The 15,849-nt window shown below is 36.9% G+C and overlaps 1 protein-coding gene across 1 annotated transcript in view; it reads right to left on the bottom strand.

Moving 5' to 3' along the window:
* TBC1D12 (TBC1 domain family member 12) overlaps nt 1–15,849 on the bottom strand; it is a 93,453-nt gene that overhangs the window by 66,893 nt on the left and 10,711 nt on the right. Inside the window, exon 2 of the mRNA XM_069460163.1 lies at nt 97–220. Coding sequence (XP_069316264.1) covers nt 97–220 — 124 coding nt within the window. The remainder of the gene's footprint in view (nt 1–96; nt 221–15,849) is intronic.

Genomic DNA, 15,849 nt, shown 5'->3' with positions numbered 1-15,849 from the left:
TCTACAAAAAAAAGAATTAAAATGGAATATGGTTAGTTATCAAGAGAAGAATGCTTGAAAAGCTAGGGCAAACTACACGGCTATATTAGTACTTACCTGTTGAATGATTTTGGAAGTTTTCTGAAGATTCTCTCTGGGAGGGACTTTACCAAATAATTTCCAACCAGGAGCACTATGGACAACTGATTTGAGTTCCTTTGCCCTTTTCGGAAAAAGGTTTCTGAAACACACAAAAGTTACATGAATTGTGTTTTTTGTAGCCAGATAGATATTTAACAATACTTTTTTTTTTTTGTCTGTTTTCAAGGTAAGATTTCTGTTTTCCAGGCTAGAGTGCAGTGGCATCATCATAGCTCACTGCAACCTCAAACTCCCGGACTCAAGTGACCCTCCTGCCTCAGACACCTGAGTAGGACTACAGGCATACACCACCATGCCTGGTTAATTTTTGTATTTTTTGTAGAGACAGGGTCTCACTTTTGCTCAGGCTGGTCTGGAAATCCTGGCTTCAAGCGATCCTCCCACTTTGACCTCCCAAAGTGCTAGGATTATAGGCATGAGCTACCTTGCCTAGCCATTTAACAGTACATTTTCACAGCATGCTTTTTACCAAGGCAAATACAAAAATACCTTTAAATAAAATTATTTCTACTATTTACACTACTATCACTTAGACAAACAAGGTTCAATTAAGAATACCTGGCTTGGCCGGGCGCGGTGGCTCACGCCTGTAATCCTAGCACTCTGGGAGGCCGAGGTGGGCGGATCGTTTGAGCTCAGGAGTTCGAGACCAGCCTGAGCAAGAGCGAGACCCCATCTCTACTAAAAATAGAAAGAAATTATATGGACAGCTAAAATATATATATAGAAAAAATTAGCCGGGCATGGTGGTGCATGCCTGTAGTCCCAGCTACTCGGGAGGCTGAGACAGGAGGATCGCTTGAGCCCAGGAGTTTGAGGTTGCTGTGAGCTAGGCTGACGCCACGGCACTCACTCTAGCCTGGGCAACAGAGTGAGACTCTGTCTCAAAAAAAAAAAAAAAAAAAAGAATACCTGGCTTATATAGAGGTATTAAAAGAATCATCATCAGAAATACTAACGAGATAAACAAACTGGAAGAAAAATGACAGCCAAAATTAAAATGTAAATATTTGCTTTAAGCCAGCTACAAACATACTAGAATTGATAATATATGTATGAAAATATAAGCCAGGAATTTGAGAACAAAAAAGTTTAAACCACATAAATAGCTAAAGGATTAAGTAATACAATATTTCGTTTAATCACAAAATATTAATATATTATTAAGTATTCACTGTGTTAGGTGGTAAAAAAGAAATTTGTATGTTTAAAAGAAAACAAATAAAAGCTATTTAGAAAACTGGAAAACTACTTGCAGTAATAATTTATCAATTGCAAAATGAAAGTGCATCTACTGACCCCCCCATTGCTATAATATGTATTTATGTTACTTGTTTTTCCTAAACAGCTACATATTGACTCTTTGGTAGAAAGTTTTCTTGTACATAACCAAGGAAGAAAGTACCTCTCACTGAAAAGAAAAACCTAAAAAAATCTACACACCTATCAGGGATTTTACTTATTTTTTCCATGCCCTAGCCAACCAAATTAAGTACCTTTTTGTACATGTAAACAGGGATGATATTAAAAATATGTACCCATCAAAATAGCATGACCAAGGCACTATGGATCAATTAGAAAAGGTACTGGTAAGTCCAAAATGAACTATCAGCCTTTTCTATAAGATGTGATATAAAATGGATATTAAAAAAATTTTAAATTAACAAAATTAGTTAGACACAGTTCCAAATTAGTTAAAGTCCCAAATAACTATGTTTCTCTACATTCAAAATACCATATAAATATATCTTTAAAATACAGTATAGTGGTAACAGGAAATGAATTTTTAATGAACAATGTTAACAGACTCCTACACAAGAATGTGGGCTAATCAGTAACAAAGAAAAGAAACACTCTTATTTCCTTAGATGTGCAGTGGAAATAAACACATGACACTAGTGTAATTTCTATGTAAGATACCCTGGAGGTTTCATCTCAGAGACCAAGTACAGTGACATAATTCTCTACTTCATAAAATTACTAAATGGTTGAACGTTTTCAATAATAAATATGCTGAGGACTAGGAATACTTTTTTTTTTTTTTGAGACAGTGTCTCACTCTGTTGCCCAGGCTAGAGTGAGTGCCGTGGCGTCAGCCTAGCTCACAGCAACCTCAAACTCCTGAGCTCAAGGGATCCTCCTGCCTCAGCCTCCTGAGTAGCTGGGACTACAGGCATGCACCACCATGCCCAGCTAATTTTTTCTATATATATTTTTAGCTGTCCATATAATTTCTTTCTATTTTTAGTAGAGATGGGGTCTCGCTCTTGCTCAGGCTGGTCTCGAACTCCAGAGCTCAAACAATCCGCCCACCTCGGCCTCCCAGAGTGCTAGGATTACAGGCGTGAGCCACCGCGCCCGGCCAGAAATACTTTTAAGAAATAATTTCAAGGTCAGGTGTGGTAGCTCACGCCTGTGATCCTAACACTTTGGGAGACCAAGGCAGGAGGATCACTTAAGTCCAGGAGTGCAAGACCAGCCTGAGTGACACAGAGAGATCCTGTCTCTATGAAAAATAAAAATATTAGCCAGGTGTGATTGTGTGTGCCTGTATTCCTAGCTGCTTGGGAGGTGAGGAAGGAGGATTGCTTGAGCCCAGGAATTCAAGGTTGCAGTGAGCTATGATGATGCCACTGCACGCTATCCTAGGCAACAGAGCAAGACCCTGAAGACCTGGTCTCAAAAAAAAAAAAAAAAAAAAAAAAAGAACGAAAGAAACAATTTCAAGCCTCAAAGAATGGCCTATTAATATAAACAATACTTGATATGTTGGGTATCACTTATCAATCTATTGCCTCTTAGCTCCATATCTACCCTTATACTATGTGATAATAGACAAAATTCCATTAAGCATTTCTCCTTTGAAATAAATAAACATGAACCTGTTAAGCTTTCTGGGTAGAGGCTGCCAAAGGGACACTGAAGGACAAAGGGGGCTTCTCCCATGGTTTTCAGCTGCTGCAGAGTGGTTTTTGGTAGAAGTATGAGGACATCCAGTAAAACTCTGCTCAGCTACATGCCCAGACAGTACAGTCCCTTGGCAAACTTGCAGCCTCAGCAAATTTGCAGCCTTGGTAAACCTGCAAGCTCAGCCTGGAGATGGCTGTCTTACAGCCCTATCAACATAGAAACTGACCCCACCAAAGGCTTCCTGCCGCCACACCAGTGTGCAAATTCCCTGTGCAAGCCCCACATAGCCAACTTGTGTACCCACTCCTCCCAGACAGTTTTCACCAAGCCATACTCCCTTTACAACCACCACGTGACCTGCCTATACCCTAAAGGTTTCCCATCTACCCACACTAACAAACACAGGAGAAAATCTTTGTCACCATGTTTTATGCAAAGAATTCTTGGCTATGATACCAAAAGCATGACCTAAAAAAGAAACAATTGATGAATTGGGCTTAATCAAATTTAAAACATTGGTACTTCTAAAGACATCATTTATAGAAAATGGCAGACTAGGAGTATCTAGGAGTCAGTCCCTCCACTAAAGTAAAAACTGAGCTAGAAAGAGCAATTGGAATCAACTACTTTAGAACTCTAGAACCTGATCTGACATTTTAAACAACCAGAGGAGTGCTTGATGAAGGAAAAGGCTACTGATTTTTTGTAGGTGAGTAGCACGCATAAACCAATTATCATCTCCATTTCTCAGACCCCTACCTCTCGTGGCTGTGGGAATAGCAGTCCATGTTCCTGGAGAGAGGTGCCGGGAAGAACACTGGGGAAAATGTCCTTCAGAAATTTGGGGTTCTGCATTTTGGATGGTCTGGCAGTGCCCTAGGGGACTGGCACAGATAGACACATCAGTTCCTGTTCTCTCCACAGCAGTGGCTTTCACTGACAGTATCTAACAGAACAATTAAAGAAAGTGGAAATATTTTTGCTCCCCTTTTTGGAGCCAGATATTTAAGGAAATCTTGTCAGATCACCACCTTACCACAAAGATAACAGGAGAAAAACTTGTGACCATATATAGAAATGAATACACACTTTGCAAAAACAGCTTGTAAAGTCACAAACTCAATAAGCCCTCAAAAAGCAAAAATCAGTAATCACTCAGTGGGAAAAATAAATTTACAGAGTTACCATACTATAATACCCAAGAGTATCCAGTTCTCAACAAAAAATTACAAAATATACAAAGAAACAGGAAATTATTCACAGGAAAAAGAGACTTTGACTGAAATCATCCCAAAAGAAGCCAACGCAATGGAATTATTAGTTAAAGACATTACATCAATTGTCTTAAAAATATGCTCTAGAAGGTAAAAAACAAAACCACCATGGACAAAAAACTAAAGGAAATAAGGGGGAAAAATTATAAACAAAATGAGAATATGGGAATATTAGTAAAAACATAGAAATTATAAAAAGGAACCAAACAGAAATCCTGGAGCTGAAAAGTAGAACTAAAATTTAAAAAACTTTGTAGAGGATTTCAATGGCAGATTTAAGCAGGCAGAATAAAGGAATAGCAAATGTTAGGAAAAAACAATTGAGATTATCCAGTCTCAAAAGTAGAAAGAAAAAAAGAATGACGAAAAATGAACAGAGCCTGAAGGACCTGTGGGACATTACCAAAGGTACCAACATATGTACCATTAGAGACCTAGAAGAAGAAGAGAAAAACAAGGGGAAGAAAAAATATTTGAAGAAATAACCAACAACTTCTCAAATCTGATGAAAGACATGATCTATACATCCAAGAAACTCAACAAACTCTAAGCAGAGTAAACTCAAGGAGATTCACATTGAGACACATTATAGTCAAATTATTGAAATCTAAGACAAACAGAGAATTTGACGGCAACAAGAGAGGTAACTTGACAAAATGAGGGATACTCGAAAAGGTTAACAGCTTATTTCTCATCAGAAACCATGGAGGCCAGAGGCAGTAAGATGACACATTTAAAGTTCACAAAGAAAAAGAAAAAACTGTCAACCAGCAAAAACTATCCTTCAAGAATGAAGGAGAAATGAAGACATTTCCAAATAAGCAAAAGCTGAGGGAACTTTTTACCAGTAGACCTACTGTACAAGAAATGCTAAACAAAATATAACCAAACTAAATATAATCTTGTATAAAATGCATAAATACATCACGACTAGGTTAGGTTTTCCTATGAAATGAAAAAGTAGTCAAACATTAGAAGATCTTAAATGTTATTCAATACATTAATAGAATAAAAGAAAATCTATACGGATCCTGTCAATAAAAGCAGGAAGAAAGATGGTAAAATTAAATACTTCATTCATGGTAGAAACTATTAAAAGAGGACCAGAAGAAAACTTCCTTAAATTGATAAAGGACACTTACCAAAAACATATAGTAAATGTCATTCTTGATAAAATACCAGAAACGTGTTTTTTGAAATCAGGAACAAGACAATGATGCCACTATCCCTGTTTCTATTCAATATTGTATTAAAGGTCTTACCTAGCACAATAAGCCAAGAAAGAGAAATAAAAGGTAGAAGGACTGAAAAGGAAGATGTCAGTATTCACAGATAATATGAAAGTCTACGTTAAAAAACTCAGGAATCTACTATCAAATTATTAGAAATAAAGATTTTATCAAGTGGTTGGCTTTAAGGTAAAGGAAAAAAAACCACCCGATTTTGACTTTGTATCATAACAGCTAGAAATCAAAAAAAGTTGAGAGGCACAATAACAAGAAAATATAAGGTATCTGAAAATAAATCTAACCAAAATTATATAAAACTTTTATAGAGAAAATAACACAATCTTACTGAAACACATTAAAGAAGACATAATTAAAAAGAAAGATAGCTCATGTTTATAGAAAGGAAGATGCTATCATAAAAATATTAATTATCCCCAAATTTATTTATAGTTCATGCAATTCCCATCAGAAGCCCAACAAGATTTTTGAAGAACTTGATGAAAAGCAACTCTAAAATTTATATTAAAGAATATAGGAGCAAGAATAAGACATTTTGAATAAGAAAAAGGCTTAGTTGTCCTACCAGATACCCAAATTTACCATAGCATTACAGTTTTAGGACAGTGTGATACTGGCCAAGAAATAAATTAATCAATGGAAAAAGGATACACAACTCAAAAACATGCCCAAGCATAAATGGAAACAGAGGTGGCACTGCAGATCAATGAGGAAAGGAAAGATTGTTTAATAAATGGTGCTGGCACCTCTGGCTATCAATGTGAAAGAAAATGAAAGTGGATTCCTACCGCATACCACACAGTCAGCTCCCGATGGATTAAACAGTTATACACGAAAGGCAAACTTTTAAATGTTTTAGAAAGAAACATAAGAGAACTTTTCCTATAATTTCACGGAGAAGAATCTAAAAACAAGACTCAAAAGCACTAATTTTTTAAAAACTTGATAAAATCACCAACATAAAAATTAAGGACTTCTCTTCAAAGGGCACTATAGACAAAGTAAAATGACACAAATTTGGAGGATAAATTCAAACACATAAATGACAAAATATTAGTACACAGAAAATATAAAGAACTCCAACTAGTCACTTTCATAAAAGACAATCTAATAGCAAAATAGATAAAAGCTATTAAAAGATATTGCAGAAAGAGGGAAAACAAATGCCAAATAAAGAGATCTATCAAAATATATTTAACCTCATTAGTAATAAAGAAGCTCACAAATTAAAAACAGTAACATTTTACATACATTGGACTGGCAAAAACTAATAAACATGGTAACACTGCTGGAAATTTACATTGGTATAATCACATTTGTTTCTAACTCATAAACAGCTGCATACCCTACCATCTAGCAATTACATTTCTAGCTGCATACTCCAATTACATTTCTAGCTACACACCCTGGACATGTATACTAGAAGACATGTAAGAACATTCAGGACATTATTTAAATGAGCAAAAACCCTTTGACAATCCAAAAATCCACAGAAAGAAGAAAACTTTTATTCCTCAATGAAAATGAACCAAAGTCATATCCATTAACATGAATGAATCTTAAAAAGTCATGCCGAGTGCTATGGTCTGAATGTCCCCCAAAATACACGGTTGAAAACTTAATACCCAATGCAACAATGTTGGGCGGTAGGGCCTAACAGGAGGAATCCACTCACAGAGCCCTCATGAATGGATTAATGCTGCTAAAAAAGGGCTCTGGGCTAGGCATGGTGGCTCATGCCTACAATCCTAGCACTTGGGGAAGCCAAGGCTGGAGAATTGCTTGAGGTCAGGAGTTCAAGACCAGCCTTAGCCACACAGCAAGATCCTGTCTCTATAAAAAAATAGAAAAATTAGCCAGGTATGACAGTGCTCACTTGAAGTCCTAGCTCCTAGGGAGGCTGAGGGAGGAGGATCACTTGAACCTGGGAGTTAGAGGTTGCAGTGAGCTATGATCATGCCACTGCACTTCTAGCCTAGATGACAGAATGAGGCCCCATCTCAAAAAACCAAAAAGGAAATTTTGGATTTCCAAAATTAAATCTAAGAATACTAATAACTTTTTTTTTTAAAGACATGGTCTTGCTCTGTCACCCAGGATGGAGTGCAGTGGAACAATCACTGCAACCTCAAACTCCTGGGCTTAAGCCATTCTCCTGCCTCAGCCTCCCAAGTACCAGGGACTACAGGCATGTGCCATCACTTCCCACTAATTTTTGTACGTTTTGTAGAGACAGCGGTCTCACTATGTTGTTCAGGCTGGTCTTGAACTCCTGGCCTCAAGCGATCCTCCCACTTTAGCCTCCAAAAGTACTGGGATTACAGGTGTTAGCCACCACACCTGGCCAGAATACTAACTTCCTAAACCAAATAACAGAACTTTTCATGGATATAGTCACAGAATCTTGCTATGATCAGCAGGGATAACGAGGAAAAAAACAAAATAAATAACCTCCAAAATAAAAAAGCCTAGTTCTAATATATATTGTAGCACAACAATACAATCTTAATAAGCTCAGAATAAAGTTTAAATTTTCATTAAGTCATAGAAAACAAACCAAAGCTAAATACGTTAAATTTATGTACTTAATAAACTTTGGTTGCCATAAGAAATTTCCATAAAAGAAACATGAGCCCACAGGTATCCAATTGCTAAGAAAGGCCATCAGCTATTTTTCCACATTAATTTCTTATGTCACTAAGGAATTTTGGATTGGGTTTTCAGGTTACCCCCTGCCACAAACACTATTTATAACATAATGCAACTAAAAGCATACATCGGGCAATGAAAAGTAATTTTTAAATATTGGTACAAATACTGTATATAGAATTGTATTAAAACAACATTATAGATTAAATAGATTTTTGGTTAGCCTAGGAAGAGAATCATCACTTTATTAAATCTTAAGGGGAAAATATAAGGAAAGGGTATACAAATAGGCCAAAAATGTGTCATCCTTCTCATGCCCCATCCTTTGTCTCCCAATCCACTGTTAGAGGGTTGGTGAAGTTGGGATCCTAATGCAGATAAAATGTGAGACTAGGTTCCTCCTCCTCATCTTTTCAAACTGAATACAGAGATAGATAGACACAAACATACACATATGCACTCTTCCCTTTCTCCTATCTCCCAAGAAATTCAAATTTCTTAAATTTAAATCAACACTACAGGCTTCTTAGCAAAACAAGCCAAATGTGTTTAAGTGTGCACACACAAGAGAGCAATTCTTTCTCTTAGGATTCCAGTGGTACTGTCTGACTATATGAATGAGATCTATATGGCAGTGTTGGGGGAAGGGGTCACTCTTATTCTATCATCTCTCTCTCTCTCTCTCTCTCTCTCTATATATATATATATTTTTTTTTTTTTTTGAGACAGAGTCTCGCTCTATTGCCCTGGGTAGAATGCAGTGGTGTAATCATAGCTCACTGCAACCTCAAACTCCTGGGCTCAAGTGATCCTCCTGCCTCAGCTTCCTGAGTAGCTGGGACTATAGGCTCACACTACCATGCCCGGCTAATTTTTTCTATTTTTGGTAGAGACGGGGTCTCACTCTTGCTCAGGCTGGTCTCGAAATCCTCACCTCAAGCAATCCTCCCACCTCAGCTCTCCAGAGTCCTAGGATTACAGGTGTGAGCCACCCTACTCAGTCTACTCTTATTCTGTATTATTCATATTCATGACATTCCTAGCTTCTCTCTGCCCCCTTACTCATCTCCACTGAGGGATTGAATTTTGGTTTCAGATTTGCTGCCTAACAGGGGAGAGGATGTAGTCTGTTCTGCTCTCTTACTGGGTGCCAAGTTACCTCTGCACCCTTCTGCCCCGCATCCCCACAAGAAAGGCCTGCTGCGTTAGTGATTGCCTGGGTAAGTTTAATGTAGGTGAAGTACTAGGAGGCCCACTTTAGTTACAAGTTGAAGCCACATCTTTTGAGACAGACTGTATCTGTATTAAAGCTAATGCTTTTAGGTACCATCTGTGTTTCCTATTTTTTTTTTTCTATTGATTCCAACTCAGACAGGTTGATAAAGAGGGTTATTTAATATTAGTCCTCTCCAAAACCCAACGATCAAGTTTTAAGTTGAAAAGTACCTTATTGCTTCAGATGTGCTGGAAATATTAAGAACTATGTGTTTTCTAACTGTTTTCTTTTTCACTCTGTGACACATCTTGTCAGGACATATAGAGAACCAGAGAATGGTAGCATTAATCCATCTTTCCCTTTTAAGTCATCCTCCACCCCAATCAATACCATATTCACATATACATCTATCTACACACACAGAAACACAACACACCACCCTCCACTCTCTCCACTAATTTGTGTCCAATCTTTAGCAAAAAGGAAATGAGAAAATTAGTGGCAACAGTTAAGAAACAGCACCAATTGAGAAACAGCAGTTTAATGTTTCTTTATTGTTGAAAATATATAAAAGAAAAAGAAAACAGGCATACCAAGAAAAAACTAATGTGGGGATAAGAAGAGAAAGGAGGGGGATAAAGGCCGTTTCTCTGCCTTCTCCCTTTGTGGCTTTTATAACAGAGGTTGGTAAATGACTCTAGCTTATTAATACTTGTTAATATTAATATTTGATACACATATCTGTGTCTGTTTGCATTTTGCCAAGATTTCTTCATTTCTTTAATCACACAAAAAAAGAGTTAGGAATGATGTAAGAGTTAGACCACAACTTATTAAAGGATAAAGCTAACCAAAAAGGGCAAAACTTATTTAAACCATGCAAGTTCTCTGCTCATGATTTCTTAAATAACAGAATATCCAGTGCTTGGGACTTTAAGAATTGGCGAACTCACTTACATATCAGAGACAAAGCAATCTAAATCCTACAGTTTCTCAGACCATGAAATTTGACACTATAGAAAACTGTGACTGCCTAATCCCGAATTCTGCCAACAACGTCAACTCTAGCAAAAAAAAAAAAAAAAATCACTTTTTGCTTAATGATTACATCTATATGACTATTTTAACCTTTCAGATTCATTAGATAAATTTTAATCATTACTTCAATAGAGTTGGACATTAAAAAGGGATCAGAATACTTTTCCAAACAGTGAAGAAGCCAACTTCAATCAAAAGAGTAAAATTTGTTTAAAAAATTAGAAATCATAACCTGATCTTCAAACTCTGTCTTAGGGGAAGTTGGACCGCTGAAAACATAACTTCCTGGATTTTAGTTTCCCTAAAGAATAAAAAGCCAAATAGAAAACATTATCTAGTGATCATGGAATGCCACAACTGACTACATAATTAATTCAAAGAAGTTTAAGTATTGTCTTTTTAAAATTCAGCACTTTGGCTACCCTTGAGTACTGTGGATTAAAGATCTGGCACAAAGATTACTTACATTCTTTCCAAACCTCAATCATTTTTCACTTGAAAAAGACTTTCGGCTGACTATATGCAAAAAAAGTACTTTTTTGCCAGATAACTTAGGCTTTTTTATTTCCAAGAATTTTCTTTTTCAGACTGTTTCTGGATCTTGTCTTTGTCGTTATTATAAATCCTAAAAATTAAAAAAAAGGAGAGAATTTTTACTTAATAAACACAACTTAACTAACCTAGATATTTTCAGAGATCAGAGCTATCAAAAAGGGAGAGAAGTCAATGTCACTTACTCTTTGTCAAAAAAAATAGAAATTATAAGGCGGAAAGTGAAAGTTATAATTTCTAATAGTATTTTAGAGCTGCCAGGGACCTTAGAATATCCACGCCAAAGATTCTTTGTCAAGAATCAATGAACCTACATGAATGGGTTAGGGGAGGTCTACAAGTGTCCTCAAATTGTATGCACAATTTGAAGTAAATGATGTGCTTACATTTTTCTTGACCAGCTGTTGAATTCTCTTAGGATTCAATGTGCCACTCTACCACTCCCAAGATAGACTGATGACCCCACAAAGTCCTTGCCAAGGTCACACCTGTTTGAGACAGGTCCCTTGCATAATTCCTTTTCTTTCTAATCACACTTATCTTTTTTTTTTTTTTTTTTGAGACAGAGTCTCACTCTGTTGCCTGGGCTAGAGTGAGTGCCGTGGTGTCAGTCTAGCTCACAGCAACCTCAAACTCCTGGGCTTAAGCAATCCTACTGCCTCAGCCTCCCGAGTAGCTGGATTACAGGCATGCGCCACCATGCCCGGCTAATTTTTTCTATATATATATTTTAGTTGGCCAGATAATTTCTTTCTATTTTTAGTAGAGACAGGGTCTCGCTCTTGCTCAGCCTGGTCTCGAACTCCTGACCTCGAGCGATCCACCCGCCTCGGCCTCCCAGAGTGCTAGGATTACAGGTGTGAGCCACCGCGCCCGGCCATAATCACACTTATCTTGTTCATGTACTCCATATAACAATCAAGATGTAAGAGCTTCACAACTATCCCCATTCTTGTCCATCCTATGCACTGTCAAAATGCTTTAATTTAAACCGTTCAAAAATATAAATTGTCTTCTCTCTCCAGAATAGAGTCCAAGTATATTCATATTAGCAAGTCACCTTATGATATGTCTTATTTCCTGTGGTAAATAAATTTCAAGCATTATCTTATTGACAGAGATCTTTTTCTTCTTTCATAGCAGGTGAGAACAAACTAGAATACAATTAAGGGTAAAAGAAAAAAGTAATTATGAAATTATTCTTGCTTTTGTACTGTATACTTACTATACCACACATAAAATGTTTCATGAAGAGAGTCTCTGTTCCTTTAAGCCCAATGGTAATATCCAAGACATTTAGAGGAAAGGTAGAAACCACCAGAAGAAGAAAAGAGGAAGGATACAGGAAAGAACTTTAAGGACAAGCACACAAACAGTAATAAGGAACATCGGCAAAATATGGGCAAAATGTTCCAGTCACCAGGAGGTAAGATATCTTTTAACATAACATGACTGTATGCATAGTTACCTAATGGAATCTATAAGAAAGCTCCTAGTAAGTTAGGTAAGATAGATTTAGCAGGGCTACAGGATAAAAAGCATACAAAAATCAATCATATTTCTACATATCAGCAATGAATAGTTAGAAACTGAGCTTTTAAAAAAATACATCATTTATAATAGCTCCAAAAATATTAAATATTTAGAAATATATCTAAAACATGGCAGGATACGTATGCTGAAAACTTTAAAACACTGGTAAAGGAAATCAAAAAAGACTCAAATAAATGGATAGATATATTGTGTTCAAGGATCAGAAGGCTCAAAACAGTAAAGATGTCAATGCTCCTCAAGTTAATTAATAAGGATTTATTTGCAGATAGAGATAAGCTGAAATTGATATGGGGCCAGGTGTGGCTCACACCTGTAATACCAGCACTTTGGAAGGTCGTGGCAAGAGGATCATGAGCTTAGGATTTTGAGATCAGCCTAGGCAACACAGTGAGACCTCATCTATACATAAATTTAAAAATTAGCCCGGCATTGTGGCACACACCTATAGTCCTAGCTACTCAGAAGGCTGAGGCAGGAGGATCACTTGAGCAAGTTCGAGGTTACAGTGAGCTATAACTGCACCACTGCACTCTAGCCTAAGCAACAGAACAAGACCCTGCTCTCTAAAAAATAAAAATAAAAATAAAATTGGCATGGAAAGGCAAAAGAAGTAGAATAGCCAAAACAGTTTTGAAAATTTATTTAGTTGTCTTCTGCATTAAAATGTGTGAGCTCTAACCACTCGTTTGAATTTATGGGGAAAAAAAAATGTGAGCTCTACGATATCACAGCTACATTAGAATGTGAGCTCTGTATTCACCACTGTATTCCCAGTGCTGTGCTTTTACACAAGAATGAAAATCAGCTATTTTAAGGGTTTATGGAGAAAAAAAAAAATCACCTCTGTCCTCAAACTTAGTCTAATGGAGGAGTGGAGAGTCTATCTGAGCTATTATTTCTATGAACCTGTCTCCCCGATAAGCCATTTCTTCTATGAATCATTCTCTTCCAATATTATTCACTTTCTACCTTACATAATCATCTGAATACTACTTTTAAACTATAAATGCTTTGAGAACAGGATTCATGTAACCTTTACACAAGCCCTGCACTCAGTAAGTATTTGATTTTTTAAATTGACATAGAATAAAATTGACTGTTTTTATTTTGGTGTATAGTTCTACAAGTTTTACCACATGTATAGATTTGTGTAACTACCACTGAAATTGAGATATAGTTCTATCACCCCAAAAAACTCTCTCGTGCTACCTCTTTGTAGTTGCACTCTCCCCAACCCCTGAAATGAGCCTAAAGATGGACTTGCATACCAGATTGAGTGCCAGAGGAATAAATCTTGCTTCCCCTATGTAATGAATTCTTATGATTTTATGTTGCCTTGGCATCCATTTTGAATATAAGTTTAACTCTCTCATACCAGAAGCAGGCTCAGTCATCCTCAACACAGTTTCCAGTTCTATGCCTTCTCTCAGTTCCTCAACGTTGGATGCCCTGGTGACCACCTCCCTATGGGATAGCTAGATACAATACGACCTACTTGACTGGCCCCCAATCCTGCATGGACGATGCAGAAATGCCACAGTGACCTTCTAGAACTCTTACATGCTTATTTGAACCCGTTAATGAGAACTCTCCACAAGAAACCTGCCTGGATTACGCTCCGGACCCCAGCAAAGGCTTTAGCCCAGAGCTTCCCTCCTCCACAACCTCTCCTGGCACTGACCAACCTCCACGTGGCCTTCCCCATACCACAGACTCCCAGGGCCTGTAAGTAATAAAATCTTTATTCATCTTATGTCTCTTCTGATCACTGAAGGGCTATTCTCCATTTTAAAAGAACTTAAAAGACCCATCTCATGCTCCCTGCTAGTATCACACCATAGCATTTATATTCATGTTTGTATCACTGGCCTCCACAGAAAGGCCTAGCTCTTTCTTTTCTTAGGATATAGCTGGTGCTCAAATATGCTTGCTGAATGAACAAGGGAGAATTTAGACAAACAGATTAGAGAGAGGGAGGGGATAAAAGATAACTAATTCTGACTGGAAGAAAATTACAAAATACAAGAAGGAAAAAACAGAGCATTTCGTTTCCTTGCTCTCAAATCCTCAAAAACTCGCTTCTATATATGAAAGAATTTTCATTCTTTAACAAGCATTAAAAGCTCTCCACAATTTGGCCCTAAATTATTTTATTTTTCACAACTAGGAAAAATATATAGTCGCCCCTCAGTAACCATGGGGCACTGATTCTAAGGCTTCCTTCAGATACCAAAATTCAAGAATGCTCAAGTCCCTTAAATAAAATGGTGTAATTTACATATAACCTATGAACATCCTCCTGTGTACTTTAAATCATCTCTAGATTACTTATACTATCTAATACAATGTCAACATTTTGAAAATAGGTGTTATATTGAATATTTTTAGGGAACAATGATAAGGAAAAAATGTCTGTACATATTAAGTATAGATGCAATTTTTTTTTTCCTGAATATTTACAATCCACGGTTGGTAGCATTCACAGATGTGGAACCCACAGATAGGAAGGGCCGACTGCATGTTCTGGCATGCCTACAATCCATTCCCACTTTTTGCCATTGCCTTCTCCACAATCTCTACTGAAAAATGCCTACAAAGTGGTTCTGCCCCTCAGTCAGTGCTGATTAAACTGAGTTGCTGATAAAACAGGGACAAATTCATATACAGGCTAAGATAATCAGATCCCCTTAGAGACTGAGTCATATGCTTGAACTGATAAATTACGCAGAATTGGGACAGCTTCATAGGACCTTTGCAGGTGGAAACCATGGATTAAGCAACCAGGAGACAGAAAAGACACAAGAAAAGCCAAGCATCTCTTGAAAAACAGAGAAACCTCTGTTCCTGGCACTTTGTAACACAGGAATAGTTTATTTTCTATCTTTAAAATGTCCACAAGATGCCTATTATTACATATGCCAACAATAATCTTTTATTTAAGATAGCTTAAGTAGGCTTACGTTCCTTAAAACTGCATGAACCCTAACATATCAGGCAAGTCTGTACTCTTTCACACATTCTGTACTTTCCTGCCTCTGCTATGGATAGCTGTATACACATCTTATCTTACCTATTAAAGTACAAACTAAGCTGGTTACACAAACTTAGAAAAGTATATACATTAAATTTAAAAGGTTTCTACTTTTGTGCATCAAATGATACCATCAAGAAAGTATAAAGACAATCCATAGGAAAAAATATTTGCAAATCATGTATCTGATAAGGGTCTAGCATCCAGAATATATAAAGAACTCATATAACTCAACAA

This window comes from Eulemur rufifrons, chromosome 28 (genome assembly GCF_041146395.1).
Source record: "Eulemur rufifrons isolate Redbay chromosome 28, OSU_ERuf_1, whole genome shotgun sequence".
NCBI lineage: Eukaryota > Metazoa > Chordata > Mammalia > Primates > Lemuridae > Eulemur > Eulemur rufifrons.
This window is presented reverse-complemented; position numbering and strand designations above follow the sequence as displayed.